General features: G+C 57.4%; 1 protein-coding gene across 2 annotated transcripts; it reads right to left on the minus strand.

Annotated features, from left to right (window-relative positions):
* PARD6A (par-6 family cell polarity regulator alpha) lies at positions 1-23,386 on the minus strand. 2 transcript variants are annotated; one of them, XM_067553194.1, is made up of 3 exons: positions 23,258-23,386; positions 21,032-21,254; positions 1-1,653 (listed from the first exon to the last, which is right to left on the minus strand). In XM_067553194.1, the coding sequence occupies exons 1-3, from the start codon at positions 23,318-23,320 to the stop codon at positions 857-859; spliced, it is 1,083 nt and encodes a 360-aa protein (XP_067409295.1). In that variant the 5' UTR covers positions 23,321-23,386; the 3' UTR covers positions 1-856. The 2 variants fall into 2 exon arrangements, with proteins under 2 accessions (XP_067409295.1, XP_067409287.1); XM_067553186.1 differs by having other exon boundaries at positions 1-1,656.
* Between the last annotated feature and the right edge of the window lie 512 nt (positions 23,387-23,898).

Here is a 23,898-nt window from a genome sequence, read left to right on the forward strand (position 1 = left end):
CACAGCACAGCCCAGAGCTGTGCACCCAGTGTGCTTCTAAGGGGTTAGTCAGGGCCGCAGCCAGGGGAAGACCATGGGATGGAGGGTGGAACCCGCAGGTTGGGCAGCACTTTCCTGGCATGTATGGGGCAGCCAGTGCCCTGAAACACCACCGTCTGCAGAGAGGGAGGGGGCTGGGGAGGAACAATTCCCCTCCTTGCAGGAGGCCCTGCCCTTGGCAGTGCTGGCCCCACAGACCAGAGATAGCCTCAGGGGCCAGGCGGGTCAGCAGCCTTGTGAGGTATGTTCAAGGGCCAGGAGCAGGCCCTGCCTATATTTACCCAGGCCTGGGGTTGGGGCGAGCCCTGGGCCCTCTGTGGGGACCTGCCCCACTTGGACCAAGCACACCAGAAGAGCCAGCACTTTCTACAAAAGGTTTAATGGCCCATCGGAATATATTAATTTATGATGCATATTTTCATAAAACAATTAAAAAACACTTGACTGGAAGGTAAGGGGAGAGGGAGGGGCGGATCTGGTCCAGGGTGGGGAGTGGTCTGTGTGGGGATGGGAGAAGTAGGACAAAACCACCCCCTTTGGTTCCCCATGAGGGTAGGAAGTCCCAAGGAAGGGGGAGGGGCAGGGCTCAGCTCCCGTATCTCCACTCTTGGCTGCCACCCTTTCTGCAGCGGAGACTGGGCACCCAGTGGCCTAGCAACGCCTGAGAAAAGACCAGCAGTGGCAGAGCCTGGCTGGCTTCCAGGCCCTCCCGTGGTGCCCATCCCTCCAATGCCAGTGACAGGGGAGGGCAGGTGAATGGCCCCCCAGGCCTGACACCAAGATGGTCCAACACCTGGCCAGAGGGGGGGCCAGCGCTCTACAGGGTGACGAGCGTGCCGTCCTCCCGCACGCTTCCCCCCCGCCTGCCCCTCCCCGGGCTGCTGCCGTTGTGACTGTCCAGCGAGGGCAGGGAGCCTGGCAGTGCCACACTCTGCTGGAAGCTCTTGTCCAGGAGGCCGCCGTTGGGGCAGCTGGCAGGGATGTAGCAGGCCATGCTGTCGCTCTCGATGATGATGTCGCCTTCTTCGTCGCTCTCTCCTTCCGCCGTGCTGTAGTGGCTCAGGTACTGGGAGGCAGGGCTGGGTGTCTGCTGGCTGGGCGTGCTGTCCGTAGACACGCCCGAGCTGCCCGAGGCCTTGCTGCTGCGGATGACATTGTTGCGCTGGTTGGCCGGCTTGACGGTGATGATGAGGTTGTGGCTATTGGCCACCATCATGTCCGTCACCTGGTCCAGCGACTTACCCGCCACGTCGATGCCATTCACCTCCAGGATCTCATCGTTGATGGCCAACAGCCCCGTGCTCTCAGCCAGCCCGCCCTTCACCAGGCGGGAGATGAAGATGCCGGGCATCTTCTCAACGCCCTGGGGGGCCACACGCACGCTGACCCCATCGCGGATGTAGAAGCCCAGTGGCTTGTCCGAGCCGTGCTTGTGCAGCCGGACACGCCGGTGCGTCTCGGGCAGGATGTCCACGTCAATAATAGAGGAGATCTGCCGGAAATCCTGTGGCAGGCCAATCAGCAGCTGGGCCTTAGCCCGGTGGTGAGCCGGCCGCAGCAGCCCCTTCTTCTTCCGCTGCAGGGAATTGGAGGCAAAGACGCTGGAGTCGGCTTCTGCTGCAGGGAGCAAGGAGAGTGTCCAGGTCAGACAGGAGCCCAGGTCGGCCAGCCCTGGCCCCTCCTACCTTCTGGAGACCAGTGCCCCAGCCAGGAGGGCTAGCCCCTTGGGAGCGCCCAGCCCCACAGCCAGCTGCCCAGTTTGGGAACTTGATCCAGAGCTCGGCCTCACCCAGGGCAGAGGCCCCTCCCTACGTTGGCTTCACGCTTGTCTTCCTGGGTTATTTTAATACCATGAATCCCCCTGCTATCCCAGCTCTGGGCTCCTCCCTCTCTGCTGGTGCCCCTCAATCCCAACCTGCAGCCCCCAGTAACCCAGCCCTGGGCTCTCCTCCCCCAACTCTGACAGTGCCCCTCAATCCTGACCCACAGCCCTTGTTAGCTCAACCCTGGGCTCCCCCTACCCCTCCTCCTGAATCAGGGCCTGGGCTCTTCCTGGATGGAGACCCAAGTCCCCCTGAGGCATCTGGATGTCCTCCACGTATCACAGCCACCAGATGGGATGAAGGCGAGACGCCCGGATTGCACCCCTTGGCTCTGCCCTGCTCCAGCCCCAGGAATGCTGCTGACTGGGCCGGGTGCCTCCCAGAGACCTTAGCAGCCACTCCAGAGCGCAGAGCTAGCCCACTAGCCCAGGCAGCAGCTGGCATGGCCAACCAGCCCCTGGCAACTGGGCAGGAGGGGTCAGTGGCGTGACAGCGAGACTCCCTGGTGCCATCTGCAGGCGGGGGGCTCTGACCCTGGGTTGAACCGGGGGAGGGAGCACTCTGGTCTCTGCCAACAGCGCCAGCCCCACAGATACCAGGCAGCTGCTTTTGCTCGGCCCTAGAGCCAATGTGCTCCCCCTGCCCCCACAGCTGGAATCCTCCTCCCTGCTCCCTGGCAATAGCCCATGATCTCCACCCGCCACCCGACCTGGCAGAGCCCCTCCCCCACCTCTAGAGCACACGCCTCTGTCTCTCCCCTGGCAGGTCTGGAGCCCGCTGATAAGAGCCCAGCAAGGCTGGGTACTGTGGGGGGAGGGGCAGAGGCGCCTAAAGGGGACCCAAGGACTGGGCTGGGGAACTCAGCTGGAATTGCAAGGCCTCCCAGCTCCCACCCTCCATTGGGATGCCAGCTTGCTGGCCCTCAGGAGCCTGCGGGCAGCTGGGGGGCATCCAGGTGCCCCAGACCCCAAGGGAGCAGAGCGGAGGGTTGACCCTACCTCATTTCACCCCCTGGGCAAGTTACGTCACACAACTCACCCCCCCCCCCCACCCCAACCTCTGCCCCAGGACATGGTGTGAACCCTGGCGTCCGGGGGAAATTCCATTCCATTTCCCTTCCCCTAGACTTGACTTCCCCCTAGAGACAGGCCCCTCCTGCTCCTGTGGCACCGCAATGCTTGCCATGCAGGGCACCACTTGTCACCTCCTTGCTGTGCTCCAGAGGTGGCCGCAGTGACTGATGCCCTATGGAAACGCAAGATCATGGCCCTGGCAGCCATCCTCCCAGCGCATCAGCGGCTCTTCAGTGGAGGCTAACCTGAGAGGCTTATCTGGGGAACCATCCCTCCCAATGGCAACCCCAAGGCACAGCAAGCTAGAGGGCCAGGGAGATGGCCAAGGGAACCAAGGCCATACCCTGTGACAACCCCACCCAGAATTGGTTGGGAGTAGACCCTACAATAACAATCACAAGGCTCTGCTGTTCAGAGGCCAGCAAGTAAACCACACACAACAGGAGCAGCTCGAGGTGCCTGGTGGCAGGAGAGTTTGTCAAACCAATCCCACAGGATGGGCCTTGAAGTGCTCCAAGCCTTTCGTGCCATCCCCTCACTGTCCTGACAACTCCCTGGGGGCCTAGGCCGGGTGCCAGCCCCAGGCAGCACCACACGGGCTCCTGCCCAGCCTGGGCTGCCATGGCAGCAGGGAGGCTGGCACCATGGGAATGCTGCTCATGGGATCAGTTTAGCTAGACCAGCTCTGCCAGCTGCCAGGGGGTGGCCCTTGCCCAGAAACCATGCCAAGGCCTGTTGGGCCACATGCTGCCCATGGAGCAGACAGGGGAGACAGCACCCCCTCCCCCCCCCCAGACAACGCCCCAGCACTCCAATCCATTTGCCACCCACCCCCCCACCTCAACCCGACTTGCTTCTCTTCTCCTCCCCCACGGCAACAACCCCTGCACAACACCATCCACAGCACACCCCATCTGTCTCTTCCAGCCACCCTGCCTCCAGTTAGGAGAGGCCAGTTCAGCCCAGCCCCCTGACGGTCATAGAGATGCCAGCCCCAGATCTCTGCCACAGACCCCCTTGGCTCACACTCTGGGCCACATCTCCCTCCCTCCCCCGGCCGCCAGCCCATCTCCCACTTCCCTTCAATACCAGACTGCCCTCTGTCCCACCACAGGTGGGGGCTGCTTCTGTTGGACCCCTTCCCCAGCCCTCCCCACCTCCCAAAGGCAGCCTGGATGCTCAGGCCTCTCCCAGTCCCTCTACCCGGCTGCCCCTCCTCATTCCCTGCCCCACAGAGGAGCCTGTGCCTATGACCCTGTGGATTATGTGGCATCTGCTGCCATTATGTGCTGCAGCCTCGGCTGCCATCACTAAGATTACGTGGCTGTGATGACAGCCTTAAAGCCAAGAGCCAAGGACCCCAGGCTGCACCGAGAGCCAGGGGCCAGGCAGGCAACACCAGGGCACGGGCAGCTCAGGGATGCTAGCCCACGCAACTGCTGGCTCAGTGCTCCTGCCATTGTCCCGGCTCCACTATGTCCCCCTTAAAATACCCCATTTCCCTGCATGCACTTCCCTGCTCATATACCCGACCCCCGTCACTGCCCCCTCACAGGCGGGCAGCAGCCTGGCAGAGCAGAAGTGACCTCCAGCTGGGCAGAGCAGCTGGCCAGAGTGTGATCCTGGCTCCCTGCATTGTGTGTGTGGTCTCTCTGCACCCTGGGACAGTCCCTCTCCCCGACTGACTGACTGACAAGCCATCGCTGCTCCTGGGGCGGGCACCTCGGCCCAGTGGCACCAGGTGCTTTGCAGGCCAGATGCTGGGACTCCGGGAGGAGAGGCTCAGGCTGCTCCCAGCTCGCCCTGGTCTCAGTTTTGGCCTAGGCTTTGTGGACTCAAATGGCAGCAAATTTCTCTCCCTTCACACAACTAGCCCAGCTCTGGGGCGCAGTGCAGCCTCTGATTGGGGCCCATGTGAAGGGCCCCCCACTTTGCGTCAGTCCCCCGCGCCACAGCATTCGCCTGCCCCTCCTTGCAGCCGTGGGGGAGAGCAACTGTGAGAGCACAGGAGCTGGGCCAGGGATTGCACAGCATGTTCCAGGCTGGGATTAGAGGAATCTGAATAATTTGGCTTTAATCATACTGAGAGAGTTGTGCTCCATGGAGTTAACCCTGGAGCTTCCAGGTCTGACAGAGCACCAGGCTGGGTCACTTGCATGCCAGCTAGGCCTCCACCCTGGAGCAGAAAGCCAGGGCTGGCTGGCGTGCACATTCCCTAGCTCTGCTGTTCGCTCCCTCCTGCATATCTTGTAATGCAAGGGGGCAGATGCTCAGAATCAGCCCACGATAGAAGGGGGTCCATGTGTGGGGGTCCATCACTAGGGGGAAGGATTCTGCCAGCTCCCAGCTTAGCAGATCAGGCCTGGGCTGGGAGACACCAGTGCTGCAGGAAGCAGTGGGTATGGCTCAGTGGAGGATGCTCTGTCCTCCAGCTCTGTGCTGACCCCCATGCAGCGCTGGCAGGTGGGGCTGGCGCACCAGGCAAGAGCAGGGGCTGGGGTGAGCTTGCCACTCCTTGTTCGGTTCCAACCTGGCAATACTGAGCAGCAGCCACACCCCCCTGTGGCAGCTCACGCCAGCCGGGCCAGCATGGGAGCTAACCAGAGACCCTGCCCCAACCCACCAGGGAAGTGGCTGGCCCATGCTGGCTTAGGGTGCAGGACAGCTGTGTCATGGCTTGCGCTATGAGATCAAGCCCAAGGGACGCTGAGCACAGAGGGGACCCATGGGACTGGCAGCTTCCAGCCACCCCTCACCCCCTGATGGCCAGGGCTAGGGATAAGCCCCCGGGCCCGAGGCCCCCTGAGCAGACCAGGGCAGGCAGCTTGTTCCATACACCCATCTCCACACCCCTCCCCAAACTCCCTGTCCAGAATACCAGTCACTGCTGTGCCGCTCACAGCGCAGCTTCCCTACGATTCCAGGTCTCTGGCAGTGCCTGGCCCCAGGGGTACCCCAATCCCAGCTGCTGCCACTGGGGCTAGGGAGACTCCAGGCATAGTCCCCTCCACCACGCAGGTGGCTGCATCCGCCAGCCAGGCTGGGAAGAGAATCCTCTGCTGGGATCTCCCACACAGCCCTGCCTAGGAGAGGATGGGGGGAGAAGAGGATCAGTTTAATGAGAGAGAAAAAGGCAACTGGTGAGTTTAGTGCAGGGTAGAGAGCTGGTGAGGTGGCTCACATCCATAGCAAATTAGCAAATGACCCCAGGCTTCAATTCCGGCAGAGCTGCCATGGGTTCACAGGACCAGGAGCAGTCAGGCTTATCCAGCAACCCCGCGTCCCACAACAGTGCCAGAAGCACGCGACCTACAGTCACTCATGCCTCTTCTTGCAACACAGCGCCCCCCATCCAGCACTGAGACACCCCTACCCCCGCTCACTGACACTACAGAGACCCTGCCCTCTGCAGCACCAGTGGCTGCCCCCTGGACTGAGCTGTGCCCTGCAGACAGAACAGCGCTCGGTGCTGCCTAGCCGGGGCAGGGAGGAGAGGATGGCTCAGTGGGCTGCCAGGGCTCCTTGCACAGGCCCCGCCAGCAAGCAGGTTTGTTTCTCGAGCACTGCAAAACTTGTGATGTGGAGTACATGGACAGGCCCCGTGTTTATAGGCAGGCAAGAGCCTAAGCGGGCTAGGAAGGGCCAGATCGCGGTAGGGGGACCAGCTGCCCCGATTTTATAGGGACAGTCCCGATATGCGGAGCTTTTTCTTATATAGGCGACCTATTACCCCCCCAAATCTCAATTTTTCACATTTGCTCTCTGATCACCTAAGTCAACTAGGGAGCCTTCCAGAGCCAGCCCCTGAGCCCTGCTGGGGACTCCTCCCAGAGCTGCCTGGCTGAGCACAGAGGCAGCGAATGCCTCTCACAGCACTCACCTGCCTGCAGGGTCTTGGTGGCTGTACAACACCTTGTCGTGCACACAGGATGCTGTATTTTTAGCCCGGGAGACTCTGCCAGGCCTTTCCCAGCTATTTTTGTGAGCAATCCCCTCCTGCTGCCTGAGTCACTGGGCGAGAAACGTGAGCAGCTCAGCACCACCTCCTCTGGGGGCAGCTGCTTCTGTGCAACTGGGGCAGGTCGACTCCAGTGGCCAGAAACCAGGCCCCACCGTGGAGCCAAGCGGGGCTGACTGGCTGCCCCCGCCGACACCACAAGCCTGAGGAAGAGCCCAGGATGGAGCCAGAATCCACACCCCAGAACAGAGCCAGGGCTGCTTCTTACCAGGCTGCAAGCTCTTCCTTCTGCACCCCCACATCCCCTCTCCCGTGAGTCCCCCCCCCGTCCCCACCATCCCCAGCAGGTCCCACAGGGCAATGGGCCTAGACAGGGTAGGCGGGCCTGGGGCGAGGGATTGGAGGATTCACAGACAGGGGCTCCGTGCCCTTTCCCCGCCCTGCTGAAGCACTGCCAGCCATTTACAGGGGCAGTGCCCAGAGGCAGCATGTCCGAGCGGGCAGAGCACAGGACTGGGATGCAGGCGAGCTGGGCTCTATTCCTGGCTCTGCCACTGACCAAGCCTGGGAAAGTCACTGCTGCCCTCACTGCCTCAGTTTTCCCAGCTGTGAAGTGGCGACAGAGACACTGCCCTCCTTTGCCATTGGAGGTCTGATGGGAAGCACTAGATAAAGAGCTAGGTTTGATTATTACGGAGTCGAAACAAACAGCAACAGACCTGGCTGCACTGGCCCCTGGTGCTGCTCACGTGCTAGCCCTCCCCCAGCCACTGCTGCTAGTGGGGGTCGGCTCTGGTCACCCCACTCTTACAGTGGAAATATAGGGGTGGGGACAGTGTGCACCTGAACAGCCCATTCACAAGCACGACGTGAGGCTCACTGCGGACAGGCAGTAAGAACCCAGCGTCTTGGCAGGAAGCTGAGGGTCCCAGTTGAGGGGGAAGAGGGGGCTCTGACACTCCCCAGAAGCCAAGTTGTCTGCCCGGCCCTTTGCTGCCTCTCTCTACCCCCACCTGCCCAGCTCCCTCACTCCACACACACTGCAAGCCAGCCCTGGGGTTGGGGGGCAGGTGGTCCCTGCCCCAATCCCGTCTGACCCACACCCCCTGCTATCTGTGCCCAGCTGTGCTGAGAGGTAGCTGCAGGCTGAGCACGGGGCGGGCTGGGATCAGCACCAGCACAGAGGGCACGCTGCGCCAAGGGACCCGAAGGGGAACTCTGGCAGTGGCTGTGCCAGGCTGGGAAAGGGCCCTCTGTGCGGCTGCTCCCAGCATTCCTGTTCTGCCAAGCTATCCAGATCAACTGAGCAGTCCGTGAAGACCCGCTCAATCGATCAGGAAGTCAATACAGTAAAACCACTCCAAGTAAAACCAAGTGGCGTGGTGCAGTGAAGACACTGGAAGTTAAGCTGTCAATGGTAGTTATGCAAGCTCCTCTGTGTAGTTTGTGTAACTCCCGCCGACTGCCGCTGAATTCTGAGGTAAAGTGTAGACCAGGCCCAAGAGAAAAAGGTGTTCAGGAGAGCGGGCAGTTTCTCAGAGACAATATTACAGGCACAACAGCAAGCTATCCTGATGTGAAGGAAAGATAGGAAGAATAGTAAGAGGCCAATATGACTCCCTGTGGAGCTCTTTAATGACCTGAAAATCAAAAAAGAATCCCACAAAAAGTGGAAACATGGACAAGTTGCTAAGGAGGAATCCCAAGAATAACATAAGAATGTGGAAAGAAAAATCAGGAAGACTAAGGCACGAAATGAGTTACCCTAGCAATTGACATAAGAGACAATAAAAGGAGAGTCTATTGATCTATTAGGAACAAGAAAATTACAAAGGAAAATGTAGCAAGGAAGGAAAGCTAATAACTAATGACATCAAGGAGGCTGAGGTGTTTAATGCCTATTTTGATTCACTCTTCACTAAAAAGGTAAATGGTGACCGGATATTCAACACAAATTAATATTAACAAGGGGGAAGGAACATAAGACAAAGCACAGAAAGAAGGGGTTAAAGAATATTAGGTGAGTTAGATGTATTTCCCCGCAGGGCACTTAAGGAATCGCGGAACCATTTGCGATTATCGTTGAGAACTCTTGGAGGATGGGTGAAGTTCCAGAGGAGTAGAGAAGGGCAGACACAGCACCTATGGTCACACTTCAAGCAAGTACACTGGTATTCTCCCTTTGTGGTCCAACAATGGCACCCACCCTAGGTACCCAGCACCTCAGCCTTCACCTCTCTTGGGCAGAGACGTGCATCCTTCCACCTCCTGGCCAAAGCTTTTCCCAGACTGCACAGTTCCTTGCCTACATGTGCTGTTCCTAGCAAGCCAGATTGTCTAAACAGGCCAGCATCTGCGCTTTGCTCTCTCTCCAGAGGCTATGAACAGCTGTAATTGCCAGCAGTTACATGTCACCACAGTCTTTTGTAAGCAAACATTTATTCTTAAGGTGAAAGCACTATAGAGAAAATATTAAATGATAAAAATTCCTGTACACCTGCTAAAAGCTTTCAAGTGGTCATGCATCAGTCTTATGGGGCCTCTGCAGGCTAAAGTCCTCTAGCCTGTCCCAGGAAGGATTGGGCCACCTTGGACAGCAAGTCCTATCCAGTTGCTGGATCAGAAGCAGGCCCTGACTCAGTTTAAAGTCAGACTATTTATCCAAAAGTCCTTCCTTTATCTGTTGGCCTCTTGAGAATCCTGTTTGAACCAGTCTATGCGAACCTTGCCAGAGGTTTTACCACCTGAGTGAATTTTCATTCTCAACCCCACAATGTTCTTAGCTCCTGGGGTGAGCTGTGGCCACTCTCCCACATGGAATTGCATGTAATCTCTGGCCCACCATGATGATACAGAAATACAGGGTTACTTACCAGTTACTGTTGTTCTTCGAGATGTGTTGCTCATATCCATTCCAATATAGGTGAATGCGCGCCCCGTGCTCTGGTTCCCGGAACCTTTTTGCCCTTAGCAAGCCAAGGGTGTGGAACGGATATGAGCAACACATCTCGAAGAACAACAGTTACTGGTAAGTAACCCTGTTTTCTATCTTCAAGTGATTGCTCATATCCATTCCAATATAGGTGATTAAATAGTCATACCTTGGAGGTGGGTAGGAGTCGCTGTCTAGCCACTCTCGCCAGTACGGCTCTGCCGAAGCCCGCGTCCTCTCTCACCTGCTGCACAATGGCGTAGTGGGACATGAAGGTGTGGACCGACGACCAGGTCGCTGCTCCGGAGAGGTCCTGCAGGGGCACTCTCTCCAGGAACGCCACAGACGAGGCTTGGGCTCTGGTTGAGTGCGCTGACACAGGTCCTGGAAGTGGCACCTTCGCCCGCTCGTAGCAGGTCCTGATGCAGGCGGTGATCCAGGTGGAGATGCACTGGGTGGAGACAGGTGAGCCTTTCATCCGGTCCGCCACTGCCACGAACAGCTGCGTCAACTTCCAGAATGGCCTGGTCCACTCTATGTAGTAGGCCAGGGCTTGTCTTACATCCAGTGAGTGCCATCTCCGCTCCTCCTCCGAACCGTGCGGTTTAGGAAAGAACACGCAGAGGAAGATATCCTGATTATAGTGAAACTGAGACACCACCTTAGGCAGGAAGGCCGGGTGGGGTCTCAGCCACACCTTGTCTTTATAGAAGACAGTATAGGGGGGCTCTGAGGTCAAGGCCCTTATCTCAGAGACCCTCCTAGCTGATATAATGGCCACCAGGAAGGCTACCTTCCAGGAGAGGATGAGCAGTGGGCATGTAGCCATGGGCTCGAAGGGGGATCCTGTCACAGTGGCAAGGACCAGGTTCAAATCCCAGGGAGGCACCGGGTCACAGACCTGCGGATACAGCCTCTCCACCCCTTTGAGGAACCTGAGAGACACAGGATGCGAGAACAGCGACCTCCCCTCCAATGGCTGGTGGAAGGCCGAGATGGCCACCAGGTGCACCCTCAGGGAGACCAGGGCCAGGCCCTGCAGCTTCAGCTGCAGCAGGTACTCCAAGATCACCTGTATGGGCGAGCAGGTCCGTGGGACACCCCGGGACTCCGCCCAACAGGTAAAGCGCTTCCACTTGGCCTGGTACACCACCTGAGTTGAAGGTTTTCTGCTACCCAGCAGGACCTGTTGGACCTGCACCGAGCAGGCTCTCTCTCCCTCCGTCAGCCACAGAGTCTCCAAGCCGTCAGGTGGAGGGAGTTCAGGTCTGGGTGCAGCAGGCGACCCTGGTCCTGTGAGAGTAGGTCATAACGCCTCAGGAGCGGCATCAGCGTGGCGATGGACAGGTCCAGCAACATGCTGAACCAATGTTGTCTTGGCCAGGCTGGGGCGACCAGAATGATGTCCGCTTTGTCCCTCTTGATCTTCAAGAGGACTTTGGGCAGCAGCGGAATGGGGGGGGGGGGAAAAAAACATACATGAGGGTCCCCGTCCAATCTATAAGGAATGTGTTGGAAATGGAGCTCGGCTTGCGACCCTGGAGCGAGCAGAATCTCGGGCACTTCCTGTTCCAGGATGACGCGAACAGGTCCAGTTGGGGAACACCCCACCTGCGGAAGATGGAAGTCACCACCTTTGGGTGCAGTGACCAATCTTGGGGGGGTAGAAACGACCTGCTGAGGTGGTCTGCCTCGTCATTCCTGATGCCTGGGAGGTGAGAGGCAGATATGTGGAAGTTGTGCCTCATCGCAAGGTCCCACAGGCGAATGGCCTCCTGGCAAAGGGCCAAGGAGCACGCCTCCCTCCCCCCCGCTTGTTTATGTAAAACATGGCCACTGTGTTGTCCGTCAGGACCTGTACCATCCTGCCCCGCAGGAATCTGAGGAACACCTTGCAGGCCAGACGGACTGCCCTGAGCTCCCGGACGTTGATGTGGAGGCACTATTCCTGCGCCGACCAGAGCCCCTGGGTGCTGAGGTCGCTGCTGATGTGGGCCCCCCCAACCCACATCCGAGGCGTCCGTAATAAGAGTTATCGAGGGTGTCAGTTCTCTGAAGGGGACGCCCCTCATTACTTCCCCCGGGTCCCTCCACTAATCTAGGGAGGACAGCACCTGAGTGGGGACAGCACCTGAGTGGGGACAGTGACCACTCTGCTCAATGAGTGCCTGGCTGGTGCATATACTGAGGCCAACCAGCTCTGGAGAGGCCTGAGCTTGAGGCGAGACAGCCTCACCACATACATGCATGCCGCCATGTTTCCCAATAGCTGCAGGCAGTGCCTGGCTGTCGTCATGGGGGACCTGTGGAGATCAGCGATTATGGCGGCCATTGCCTCGAAGCGAGGTTGTGGGAGGAAGGCTCTGGCCTGGATGGTGTCCAGGGTGGCCCCGATGAAATCTATGCGCTGCACCGGGGAGAGGGTGGACTTCTGCTCGTTGATGAACAGCCCCAGTCTGGTGCATGTCGCGCAGGTGAGTGCCAGGCTATTCCTCACATGGGCCCTGGACCTGTCTCGGATCAACCAGTCATCCAGGTAGGGGAAGATCTGAACCCCTCTGCAGTGCAGGTGGGCCACCACCACCGCCATGCACTTGGTAAAGACCCTGGGGGCAGACGAAAGGCCAAAGGGCAGGGCTGAGAACTGGTAGTGGCACCCAGCTACCACAAACCGGAGGAACCTTCTGTGACCGGGGAGGATAGTAATGTGGAAATAAGCGTCCTTTAGGTCGAGGGCAGCCTACCAGTCCCCTGGATCTAGGGCAGGGATGATGGAGGCTAGAGAAACCATACGGAATCTGAGGCGCCTGATGAACTTGTTCAGACGGCGAAGGTCCAAAATGGGCCTCAGGCCCCCCTTTGCCTTGGGGATGAGGAAATAACGGGAGTAGAACCCCTTTCCTCTTTCCTGAGGAGGAACCTCTTCCACCGCTTCGAGGAGGAGAAGAGAATTCACCTCCTGAATGAGGAGATGCTCATGAGAGGGGTCCCTGAAGAGGGACGGGGTAGGGGAGAGTCTGGTGGGGAAGGCCGAGAGTTGCAGGGCATAACTTCTGCGCACTACACTCAGTACCCAACAGTCGGAGGTAATGCTCTGCCACTCTGTGACGTATGGCCTCAGTCTGTACATGAAAGGAAAATTTTGATCCAGGGGGATGGGGGAGGTGCCAACCTCGTGCACACCATCAAAATTGTTTTTTATTGTTTCCCTTAGAGGGCCCTTGCTGGAGACCCGCCGAGAAGCCTTGGCGGTCCCGGCAGTTGGGTGCCCTATATCTGTCCCGACCCCTCCTGGGTTGAGCGGGTCAGGAAGGCGGTCTCGGTGCCTACTGGGGTGGATGCTGGGGACGTGGCCGCGCCTGACGCCTAGAGGCCTGCAGCGTATACAGCCCCAATGACTTCAGGGCGGCCCTGGAGTACCTTCAGGGCATGCAGTTTGTCGTCTGTGCGGTCGGAAAAAAGGCCAGCACAGTCAAAAGGCAAGTCCTGCATTGCCTGCTGGACCTCTTGCGACAACCCTGAAGACTGGAGCCAGGAGCAGCGGCGCATAACAATGCCAGATGCCATTGCTCTACCAGCGGCATCTGCAGCATCACTGGCGGACTGGAAGGCCGCTGCCACCACTGTCGCGCCCTCCTGGATGAGGGTGGCAAAGTCCGCTGTCTGGTCCTGAGACCACCCCTGCATGAATCTCTGGAGGGAGGACCAGAGATTCAAGCTGTAGCAGCCGAGGAGAGCTTGGTAATTGGCTATCCTCAGCTGCAGGGCCCCCATGGAATATACCTTCCTGCCGAACAGGTCAAGCTTTTAATACCCCAAAGAAAAAGGAGAATTAGCTTGGGCCCCCGTCTGTCTCGCTGGTTGGCAGCCTCCACAACCAGCCACCCCGGGGCAGGATGGTTGTAGAGGAATTCAAATCCCTCTGCCGAGACATAATATTTTTGCTCAGCGCCCTTGGACGTGGGGGCAACCGAGGCGGGGGTCTGCCAGAGGGCCTTAACCAGTTTCAGGACCCGCTCATGGACAGGGAGGGCGACCGTGGACGGCCCTGCCGATCCCGATACCCCGAAGAGGGGGTCCTCCTCCTCCTCCGACAGCTCTTTCAGCTCAAGGTTCAAATTGTCCGCCACCCTCTTAAGAGGCTCCTGATGAGCTTTGAAGCCAGGGAGCAGTACCCTCCTGTCCCTGGCGGCTGCATCGTCCAGGGAAGAGGAGGACTGTGGGAGGGGCCCCGTAGAGGGGCCCTCCTGAGGGTTGGATTCCTCCTCAGAGGAATGGCCCTTGTCCGGCCGGCTCAGAGGGAGAGGCGGTGGCTAGGCCGTCGAGGAGGGGACTGACACCATGCCCTGGGCTGTTTGAGTTCCCCAGGGACCCCAGTAGGGCCATTGCCAGGGACCCTGGGCCCAATCTGGTACTGGCCCTGGTGCTGAATGGGGAGGGCCCCGGTGTGCATGGTGCCCTGAACTACGGGACCAGTGCCACCGGGACTTGCGGTCTCTACCAGTCCTCCCCCATGACCTGCTCCGGGACGATAAGCGGTCTTGGCTGTGCCAGCGGAGGGGCGAGTGGCTGGAGGAGCTGAACCGCCGTTGAGGCGCTGAGGTCTTGTAGCGGCGTTTCCTGGGGGACCTGGAGCGGTGCTGACCATCAGGAACGCGCCCCTGCCTGGACTCCGAGGAGCAGGAGCGGTGGCGCTGTGCTGAGACTTGGACTCCTGTCACTCCTGTCTCCTGTCACCCACCGGGGCCACCCAGCGTGGGTTTGCCGAGACGTTGGTCCCCGCGCCCTCAGCCGAGGGGGGGGACAGAGGCATGGGCATACCCATGAGGGCGCATGCTGCCGCAAACGCCTCTGGCGTCAACAGCCCCTGCAGGGGCACTCCCCCACCCCCAGGAGTCGGGGGAGGCTCCCTGCAAGGAGATGCTGGTGCTGGAGCACTCTCCACGGCACGTGGCTGGGACATCTCCTGTGCAACCCCCGGCGGTACTGGTGGCGCGGGGGAGTCCATGTGAGTGGCACCTTGCCGCTTTTTCTTCTTCGGCACCGCTGACTGGTGCATTGACTGTCCTGGTGCCGGCGGTGCGCTGCGCACTGAGGATACGCTCGGTGCTGTGGGGGAGTGAGACGGTTCCGAGTCCAGCCGGAGCGTGGACTCCCTGAGCATAGCTCGTAGGCGTGCGTCCCGCTCCTTCTGCGTTCGAGGCTTGAAAGCCTTGCAGATCCGGCCCTTGTCCTTACGATGCTGCTCCCCGAGGCAACAGAGGCAGCGGTCGTGGGGATCGCTGACCGGAAAGGCCTTGCTACAGATGGTACAGGCCTTAAAACCAGTTGAGCCGGGCATGGCTCAACCCTAAGCCCCGAAGGGCAACTATCTTATCTCTATGCTAACTACTTTCACTAATTATTTACTTAACGAACAACTTTAACAACTACAAGAAAAAAGGGGATTGCTACTTGCTGAAGAGCAAGGGGCAGATGTTCCAGCTACCGTCAACGGGCAGAAAGAAGGAGCTGAGGGCCCGCAGGGTCGGCAGCGCCCTATGTACCGTGGCATGAGTGCAGTACTCCAGGGGGCGCCTGAGACGACCCTATGGGGCTTGCTAAGGGCAAAAATGTTCCAGGAACCAGTGCACGGGGTGCACACTCATCTATATTGGAATGGATATGAGCAATCACTCGAAGATGGAGATCTCACTGTATTACGTTCTAAGTCCCAAAGATATTTCAGGAAATTGCCGTATCTGTCACACCTGTCTTTAAAAGGGGGAACAACAAGGACCCAGGGAATTATAGACCTGTCAGCCTTATTTTGATACCTGGAGAGGTACTGGAACAAATTAACAAAACAATTTGCTTACAGTTTGTAAGCACCTAAAAGATACTAGAGTTGCAAGGAATATAGCCAGCAAGGCTTTGTCAAGAACAAATCATGCCAAACCACGCAATTTCCTTCTTTGACAAGGATACTACCCTAGCGGGTATGGGGCAAGCAGTAGATGTGATATATATTTTGATGTTAGTAAGGCTTTTGACACAGTCTCACATGACATTCTCACAAGGAAACTTTAGTAATTTAATCTACACCACGGTTCCCTTAATTGGGTGCACAACAGGTTGAAAGCCTGTACTCAGAGTAGTTATCAATGGTTTGCTGTCAAATTGGGAGGGCGTAGGTCGTGGGATCCTGCAGGGGTCTGTCCTAGTTCCAGTACTATTTACTATTTCCATTAATGACTTGGATAATGGAGTGGAGAGTATGCTTATAAAATTAGCAGATGACACCAAGCTGGGGGGAGGGGTGGTCACGCGAGCTTTGGAGGACAGGATTAGGATTCAAAATGACCTTGATAAATTGGAAAATTGGTCTGAAAGCTACAAGATGAAATTCAGTAGAGACAAGTGAAAAGTATTACCGTTAGGGAGGGAAAAAAATTTTAAAAATTTTTAAAAAAAATCAAATGCACAGATACAAACCAGGGAATAACTGGCTAGGTGGTAGTACTGCTGAAAGGACCCAGGGCTTAACGCAGATCACAAATTGAATACAGTCATCAATGTGATGCAGTTGCAAAAAAGGCTAATATTATTCTGGGCTGTATTGGGCGCCATTTCAGGAAAAATGTGGACAAATTGGAGAGAATCTAGAGGAGACTGAGAAAAATGATTAGAGGTTTGGAAAATGTGAGGAAATATTGAAAAAAAAATTGGGTTTGTTTAGTCTGGAGAAGGAAAGACTGAGGGGAGACATGGTAACAGTTTTCAAGCACATAAAGGTTGTTACAAGGAGGAGGGAGAAAAATTTGTTCTTGTTAACCTCTGAGGACAAGACAAGACTCAATGGACTAAGTTGCAGCAAGGGAGGTTTAGGTTAGGAAGTTTTTCCTAATGTCTATCAGGGAGTTAAGCAACGGAACAAATTGCTGAGGGAGGTTGTGGAATCTCCATCATTGGAGATTTTTAAGAACAGGTAAGACAAACACCTGTCAGGACGGTCTAGTTATTTAGTCCTGCCTTGAGTGCATGGGGCTGGACTAGATGACCTCTTGAGCTCCCTTCCAGTCCTACACTTTTGTTAATCACATGTAAGGCATGTGTAGGCACCCTGTACTTCAGGGGTCTTGGGACTTAATTGGGAGTTTTACAGTTGGGAAGATCCTGGGAGACTACAACTCCCATGATGCCTTGGGGAAAAAGGAGAGAGACTCTTCCCCTTCCAGGGAGCTCAGAAAAACAAAACAAACAAAAAAAAAAACCACAGGTGGGGGACTCAGTTTTGGTTTTGGGGTGGAGTGGGGCTGAGGCTGGAAGCTGCTGCTGACTGCTGCTGGGGTCCCAAAGCTGCTGCTGAGAGCCTGCTGGGGTTTTTGATCGATGAGGGAGCTTCGGAGGTGGTGGCATTGCCCAAGCCAGGGCAGGGACTGAGCCTGGAGCTGACTGAGGTGGGCCTGCAGTGAAGGTGGTGTGAGTGCCCCCCCCTTTTTTTTTTTGTTTGGGGCATGGCTTATAAAGGAGCCAGAGAGACTTTGACTGGGCCTGAGAAGAGGCAGAGAGAGAGTCTCTTTGAGCAGGGCCAGGACTGCTGACATTTGGTTGGGCCAACTCCAAGTCTTCAGCTTGATGCCTTGGCTGACCTGGTACACTGAACCAACAGAGTGCTGTCTCCTTCAAGCGCGCCCACGCAAGCAAGGGGTTAGGGCTCTGAACTCTAGGGGAGTGCACACTCCGCAGGTGGGGTAAATAGTGGCAATGTAAATGTCAAACAAGTTTCATTTATCACTGTATACGATTTTTATTAATTGATTTAGTCCACTGCCCCTGTGGATTTAAAATAGTAGTGATGTTTAATTTCAGTCTGTTATGCCATATTTCTTTAATTTGTTAAGTAAAGGTGTGTTAGCTCTAATTTAAGTATATTGGATGTTTAGTTTGCATAATTGCAATTGTTGAGTTAGACCTATGTCACAGATAATTATAATTATTAGACTAGGTTTAGCCCTGGAAGCTCCCAAGGCACGCTATTGAGCATGTACAGAGGCCAGCCAGGTGGAGGCACCACCAATTTTAAATTCCTTTAAGAGTAAAGGGACTGCAGCAGAGGGGATTCCCACCTATCCTACATCATCACTGGGATACTCAGGATCTCCTTTGTCGTCAGCAACCTTAGGCGCCCTTGCACACCAGTGAGTGTTGCCTGCTCCCAAGTAACCCAGAAAAAGAAAGGGGTTATACATGTAAGGGAGGAGATAATTGTCCCTCTCTGCCAGTACTGGTGAGGCCTCAGTTGGATACTGTGTCCAATTCTGGGCACCACACTTTAGGAAAGATGGGGACAAACTGGACAGAGAACAGCAACAAAAACAATAAAAGGTTTAGAAAACCTGACCTTTGAGGAAAGGTTAAAAAGCTAAGCACGTTTAGTGTTGAGAAAAGACAACTTAGGGGGAACCTGATAACAGTCTTCACATATGCTAAGGGATCAATCGTTCTCCATGTCCACTGAAGGCAGGACAAGAAATAATGGGCTTATTCTGCAGCAAGGGAGACTGAGGTTAGTTATTAGGAAAACTTTCTAACACTAAAGGGAGTTAAGCTCTGGAACAGGCAAGGAGGTTGTGGCATCCCTCTCATTGTCCAACCTGTTCTTAAAAACCTCCAAACACCCCTGTCAAGGTTGGTCTAGGTTCACTCGACCCTGCCTCAGCGCAGGGGGTTACCTCTTGAGGTCCTTTCCAGCCCCACATTTCTGCCATTCAAGGTCTGCTGCACATGGGAGACACTGCCTCCCCTGCACCAACCCCAGCCCCCAGGAAAGCCTTAGCCCGGGTCCAGCCTCTGGGCAGCCAGGAGAGAGTCCAAGGCTGCCCCGCAGGGCAAGCACCGTCTCGTTGGGCCCTGAATGCGGAGGCAAGGCTCCCCCATGCCCATCTCCTAGCAGGAATCTCTCAAGCTCTCACATCACTGTAGGGCCTAGCTCACATGCACTAGGCACTGCACCAGCAAAGAGCCATTGCCCAGGATGGCCAGAGCCCTCCCTTGGTCTCATGGGGGTAAGCATGTCCTGGCCAGCAATAATGCTTGCAGCAGCCACCCTGCAGCGTGTACCCAGTCCAGCGGCAGGCCTGGGACAGGGCTTTGCAGAACACCGCCCAGTGGGGTGGCAATACACCCACCCCTCCACCCACAGCTCTGCGATAACTAGGGCACCATCCCTGCTGAGTAGGAGGGGACTGGGGCGAGTGGTTAGAGTACTGGAGAACTCCAAGTCTTGCCCTCCCCTGCCCTGGACTCCAACACATCTCGGTAGGGCCTCACTCCAAAGGTTTCCAGGGAAGGTCTGCATGGCTGGTGCTCCACCCTGGCACCAGGGGCCTACCCCACGCTCAGAGCGCCGCCACCCATCAGCCCCTTGTTGGCAACCAAGGGCTGAGCAGGCCTCAGAAACAGAATCATAGGCTCCCTGCTGGGCAGCGGGTGACGCCAGCCCTGCCTCTGCCGACAGAGGGTCAGTCTCTAGGGTGGCCAGTCCAACACCTGGCTGCAGACGTAGAGTAATCAGAGCATCTTGGGCCAGTCCAGCCGGTCAGAGAAGTGAGGAGAATTTGAGAATCTCCCCACACTTCGGTCACAATAAATCACTCACTAGCTGCCAGCACAGTGTCCCTGCCCCCAGCCCAGGAATGGAGCAGTACAGTGGGGGTGGAGAAGTATAGCCACAGAAGGAAGCCTCCCTCTCATGCCCCCCCAACATAGCAGCTTCCTTTTCCAATGGTTCAGAGTCCTCCCTGCTGTTACGGCACTAATTCCCCAATGTCGCTGCCCACTAGCGGGCTGGGCTCACACACAGAATCCTCAGCATAAGCCAGACCCCAGGCGGGGGACGACCCCACAGCAAGCAGGTCTGACTCCATCTTTCCCCAGCCTGTGGGGCTCGGCTCATTATCCTATGCCTCTACAGCACCTCGCTCCCCCAGAGCCAGCGCAGGATCATCCAAAAGCATCACTCACCCGCCACTGAAATGCAGCCTGCTCTGGGGTGGAATAAGGTGACAGCTTGGACAGGGGACTCCTGTGCCCTACCGGAGCTGCATGGGGAGTCTGGTAGGCAGAGGCTGCCCCGGCTGGAATCCAGCCAGGAGAACTGAGTGCAGCAGGCTGCAAGGGGGCTGGACTCTTCCTCCACAGGCCTGGGATGGAGGCCGGCAGGTGGGATGGCTGCACGGAAGTGCACTGCTCTCCCCAAGCAGGTCAGAGCCAGACTCTTGGCGGGCTCCCCCCAGGCCCCCATCCCCATTCTTAGGCCTTTCATTCATGCTAGCTCCTAGTTTCACCCATTCCACAGAGGACTTGGACTGTCCAGCAATATAAGGGCAGTTGCCTCAGATGCCATAACCATCTCTCCCAGCACACACACAGTGCAGTTTGAGAGATGGGCGACAACATCTGCATTTTATTAATGATGCCTCACCACCTCCCTGCCCTAGGACACCATGCCTTGCTTGAGGCCTGGGGAAAAGAGGCAGGTTTAAGGAACTTAACAAGCTCCGTGATTTTGGTATTGCTGCCTTATAAAGGGCCATGATAAACAGGCTCTGCTCCCACTGCAATGGATCCAGGCTGGGTGAGCGAAGCCCATTCCTAGGCTGCAGATGCCATGACACCCTCGCTCTCAATGGGAAGAGAAGCAACTTCAGCTTGCAAAGCACCAGAGCCTGCCTCCCACACCTCACATCGACCCACCTGGAATGTTACTACAGGTACGACAGCCACACAAATAAGGAGAAGGAACATTCAAAGTCCAGGTCCCTCCCCTCCATCCCCCCCCCAATACAGCCACCTCTCCCACAGGACCACAAGTCACCATCAAAACAAATGAACTGTCACAGCTAACAGCTTCCACCAGAGCCAGGATAAAATTCACCAGTTGATACCATGTGCCAGCTAGCTATGTTCTTCCACGGAGTAAGGAGTCCCAACACTGGTCGTGTACCAGAGGCTGCAACACAGTTCAAGTGCTTAGGTACCAACATGCCTCAAGATGATCACAAAACTAGGCTGCAGTGGTCTGATGTTTTGTGCCCTGGAACATCAGGTTAACCCAATCCACTCCCCACTTTCCCTGCAGAGGAAGCTCGCAGCTGGGTAAGGAACTTGGGGCCTATGTGGACAGCTGATGGCGCCCCAGCACTGCCCTGCTGGCCAGACTTACCCCTCTTCTGGATGATGATCCTGAGCAGCGGGTTGGCGGAGGAGAGCGCCTTGTGGTAGTTGTCATCATTGTTGATGGGCAACAAGTCCCCGTGAACATCCGTGTACCCCAACAACACATCCACGCAGGGAATCTGATGGACTGTCTGGATCAACTGGTAGAACTCCTGGAAACCGCCCACACTGGAACGCTTCATGGCAAAGCGGCGGAACTCGGCGTCAAACTGGGGGCAGAGAGGAGGGATCAGGGCCAATGAGAACTATTGGCCAACATGGTAGCCAGAGGGCTCAGATTCAACATGGAGGTGCCACCAGGGTCACCCTTGGAGTGTCTCAGGAAGTGGTTGGGGGGGGAGGGGGGGCTTCAGACCCAAGCTTTGCCCCACGATTCACTTCATGTACAGCTGACAGAGGATCAGTCAGGGGCTCTCACCAGCTGAGATGGCCAGGACTTGATGCCTGCGCACGCACACACATGCGCGCACACACACATGCGCGCAGCCCACTGGATCCCCCACACCAACTCCTTCCCCATGTGCCCTGAGCTCCACCCCAGCACCCTCACCCCTCCAGGAGGCCCCTTCTTACCCCACATGAACTGACTCGCTGCTGCATCTGGACATCCTCTGACCCAGATCTGCCTAGACCTGGCATGTGTGCTGAGGAGCAGTGGGAGTCAGACCAGTGGGAAGAGAGGTGCCACAGGGCATGCCAGGTGGCACTGCAGGTCAGAGAGAAGCTCCCAGGTGAGGAGTCCTGAACCGGGTGCAAAGATGCAGAGCAGCCACACACAGTTTGTGCCTGAGGCATTGCCACCACACTCAGCCAGTTCTAGCTGCCGGGTATTCATCAGTGTGCAAGGGGCAATGGAAAGTCCATTGTCTAGCATTAGCTTGCAAGGCAGAGAAAGCAGACCTGGGTCACCAACAGCGAGGCTGCCGCATGAATGAACACAAAAAGCCTCCTATACATCCCCTCACCCCCCTGTGAGCCAAACTCCATGAGACAGGGTAGACACAGATACACAGCTGGGGCAGTGCTCCACTTCCAGTGCTGGGTTGGTACTGGCCTCCCTGACCCACTGTGAGCCTGGCATATGCAGGCGGCAATGCATTGCACTCCGGTGTCAGGAGGCAATGCCACGGTGACATTTCCACAAGGCACTGCTGCCTATTAGAGTCTCTGAGCAGCAAGGTTAAAAGCCATCCAGTGAGAGCTCTGTGTAGGACTGCCCTCAGGTGTGCCCTTTGTCCCACGCTCCCTCCCAGCACAGCCCTGGACCAGAGGCAACAATAAAGTCTACACAGCAAGTTCAGCTGAGATGGTGTGGATCCTGGACACATCTGCACCGCTCTGACAGCAAGGATACTTGTTAACCCTTTGTTCTTCCTGCCCAGACTTGGGATCTTTCTTGCCTTACAGCCTTATCTGGCCATAGGAGGCCCACAGAAACAGGCCCTCATCTCCCCTCGGACAACCTAGGCACTTCCTACAGAACCTCACTAATTACTGCTCCCCACAGAAAAATCAATCCCCCTACGGAGAGACAAAGAGAAGTTGATCAAAACAGCAGACCCAAGGCACTGTCCTGCCTGCCACTAGCCAGCCTCTAGGCATAGATGCCAGAGCAGAAGCCAGGGGGGCCCATGGGAAGCACAACCGGGAATCTGCTGGTCCCCCCACCCCAGGCCAGAGAGGCAGAGTTTCGGGCGTGCAGCAGAGCCGACCAGTGCTCCCAAGCCAGAGGTCTGCCCGGCCCTGCCTCCGCCAGATCCACAGTCAACGGCCTTCCCTCCCGCCGCGTACGAGTGCCCCGGCCGGGGACTGCTACGAACCAGGCGGTCAGGCTCCAAAGCGGCAGCACGGGGCCGTTACTCGTTGCATAACCTGCCGGCTCTTGCCGCGCCGCACAGGGCAGCCGAGCGAGCCCCCGTCTCCTCCGGCGCTGCGAGGGGAGGGAGGGGACACACTTAGGTCGATTCAGCCCCTGGGCTAAAAGGCGATTTGAGCGGCCGCCCCCTAGGCTGCAGCCCCGTGCACGGAACGACCCGCTTGACCCCACTCGGTGAGAAGCGGGCTGAGCTGGCGGCAGCCGGAGAGTGCCCGCCCCTGCAAGCACGGGTCGCGCGGGACACCCCCCCAGGGACCCGGGGCCTCCCCCGTGGCCAGCGACGTGCAGAGCGATGACGGGGATCCAAGCGGAAGGGGGCCCGGGGCAGGCGCTCACCTTGCTCTTGACCTCGATGACGGGCTCCGGGCTCCGCGCCGGAGTGCGGTGGTGCTTAGCCATGCTGGGCCGGGCTGGGCCGGCCCGGGCCGGGCTGCTCCTCCCGCCGCCTCCCAGCCCCTAAGCCCCCGCACTGGCTGCGGCTCCTGCGGCCACGGGGGGTTTTCACCGGCCATGACGTCACCCCAGCAGGTTAAGGACCGCCACGGGATTGGTGGAGGCCGGGCCAGGGGGGCGGGCTCAGAACGTCCCCTGCGCCGGGATGGAAGGTTGCTGACAACGTCGCCTAGGTAACGGGGGTGGGAGCGATCCAAGGTGTATCAGGATCTGAGGGGCGAAGGGGCAGGGGCAGGGCCGCGAGCTGGAGCGGGCCAGCCCACAGTGGAAGGATGAGGGTGTCTTGGGGTGTGTTGGGAGGGGGGGGATGAAGCTGGTCCCGGGGGGGATGAAAGAGGCTCAGTGTGATGAGGATGGCTCCCTGGCATTAGGAGTCTGCTGGGACAGGTACTGCTACTCTGGAGATGCATGGAGAGCAGGGCATGGGCATTGTCCAAGCTGGCCATAAGTTCCATGCCAGGCCCCTGGGCTGCATGTGCTCCAAGTGCAGCAGCGCAGGAATTCTGCGGCAGCTCGGGGGCATG

The sequence above is a fragment of the Emydura macquarii genome, unplaced genomic scaffold, assembly GCF_026122565.2.
Source record: "Emydura macquarii macquarii isolate MOO-44397 ecotype Brisbane River unplaced genomic scaffold, CSIRO-AGI_Emac_v2 contig_295, whole genome shotgun sequence".
NCBI classification, from domain to species: Eukaryota; Metazoa; Chordata; order Testudines; family Chelidae; genus Emydura; species Emydura macquarii.

Excerpts from the sequence above, each read along its gene's own strand:
- PARD6A (XM_067553186.1), bottom strand. The coding sequence starts at position 23,320 with ATGGCTAAGCACCACCGCACTCCGGCGCGGAGCCCGGAGCCCGTCATC. Across the intron at positions 21,255-23,257 it reads TCATCGAGGTCAAGAGCAAG|TTTGACGCCGAGTTCCGCCG; the intron begins GTGAGCGCCTGC and ends CTCTGCCCCCAG. Across the intron at positions 1,657-21,031 it reads GATCATCATCCAGAAGAGGG|CAGAAGCCGACTCCAGCGTC; the intron begins GTAAGTCTGGCC and ends TGCTCCCTGCAG.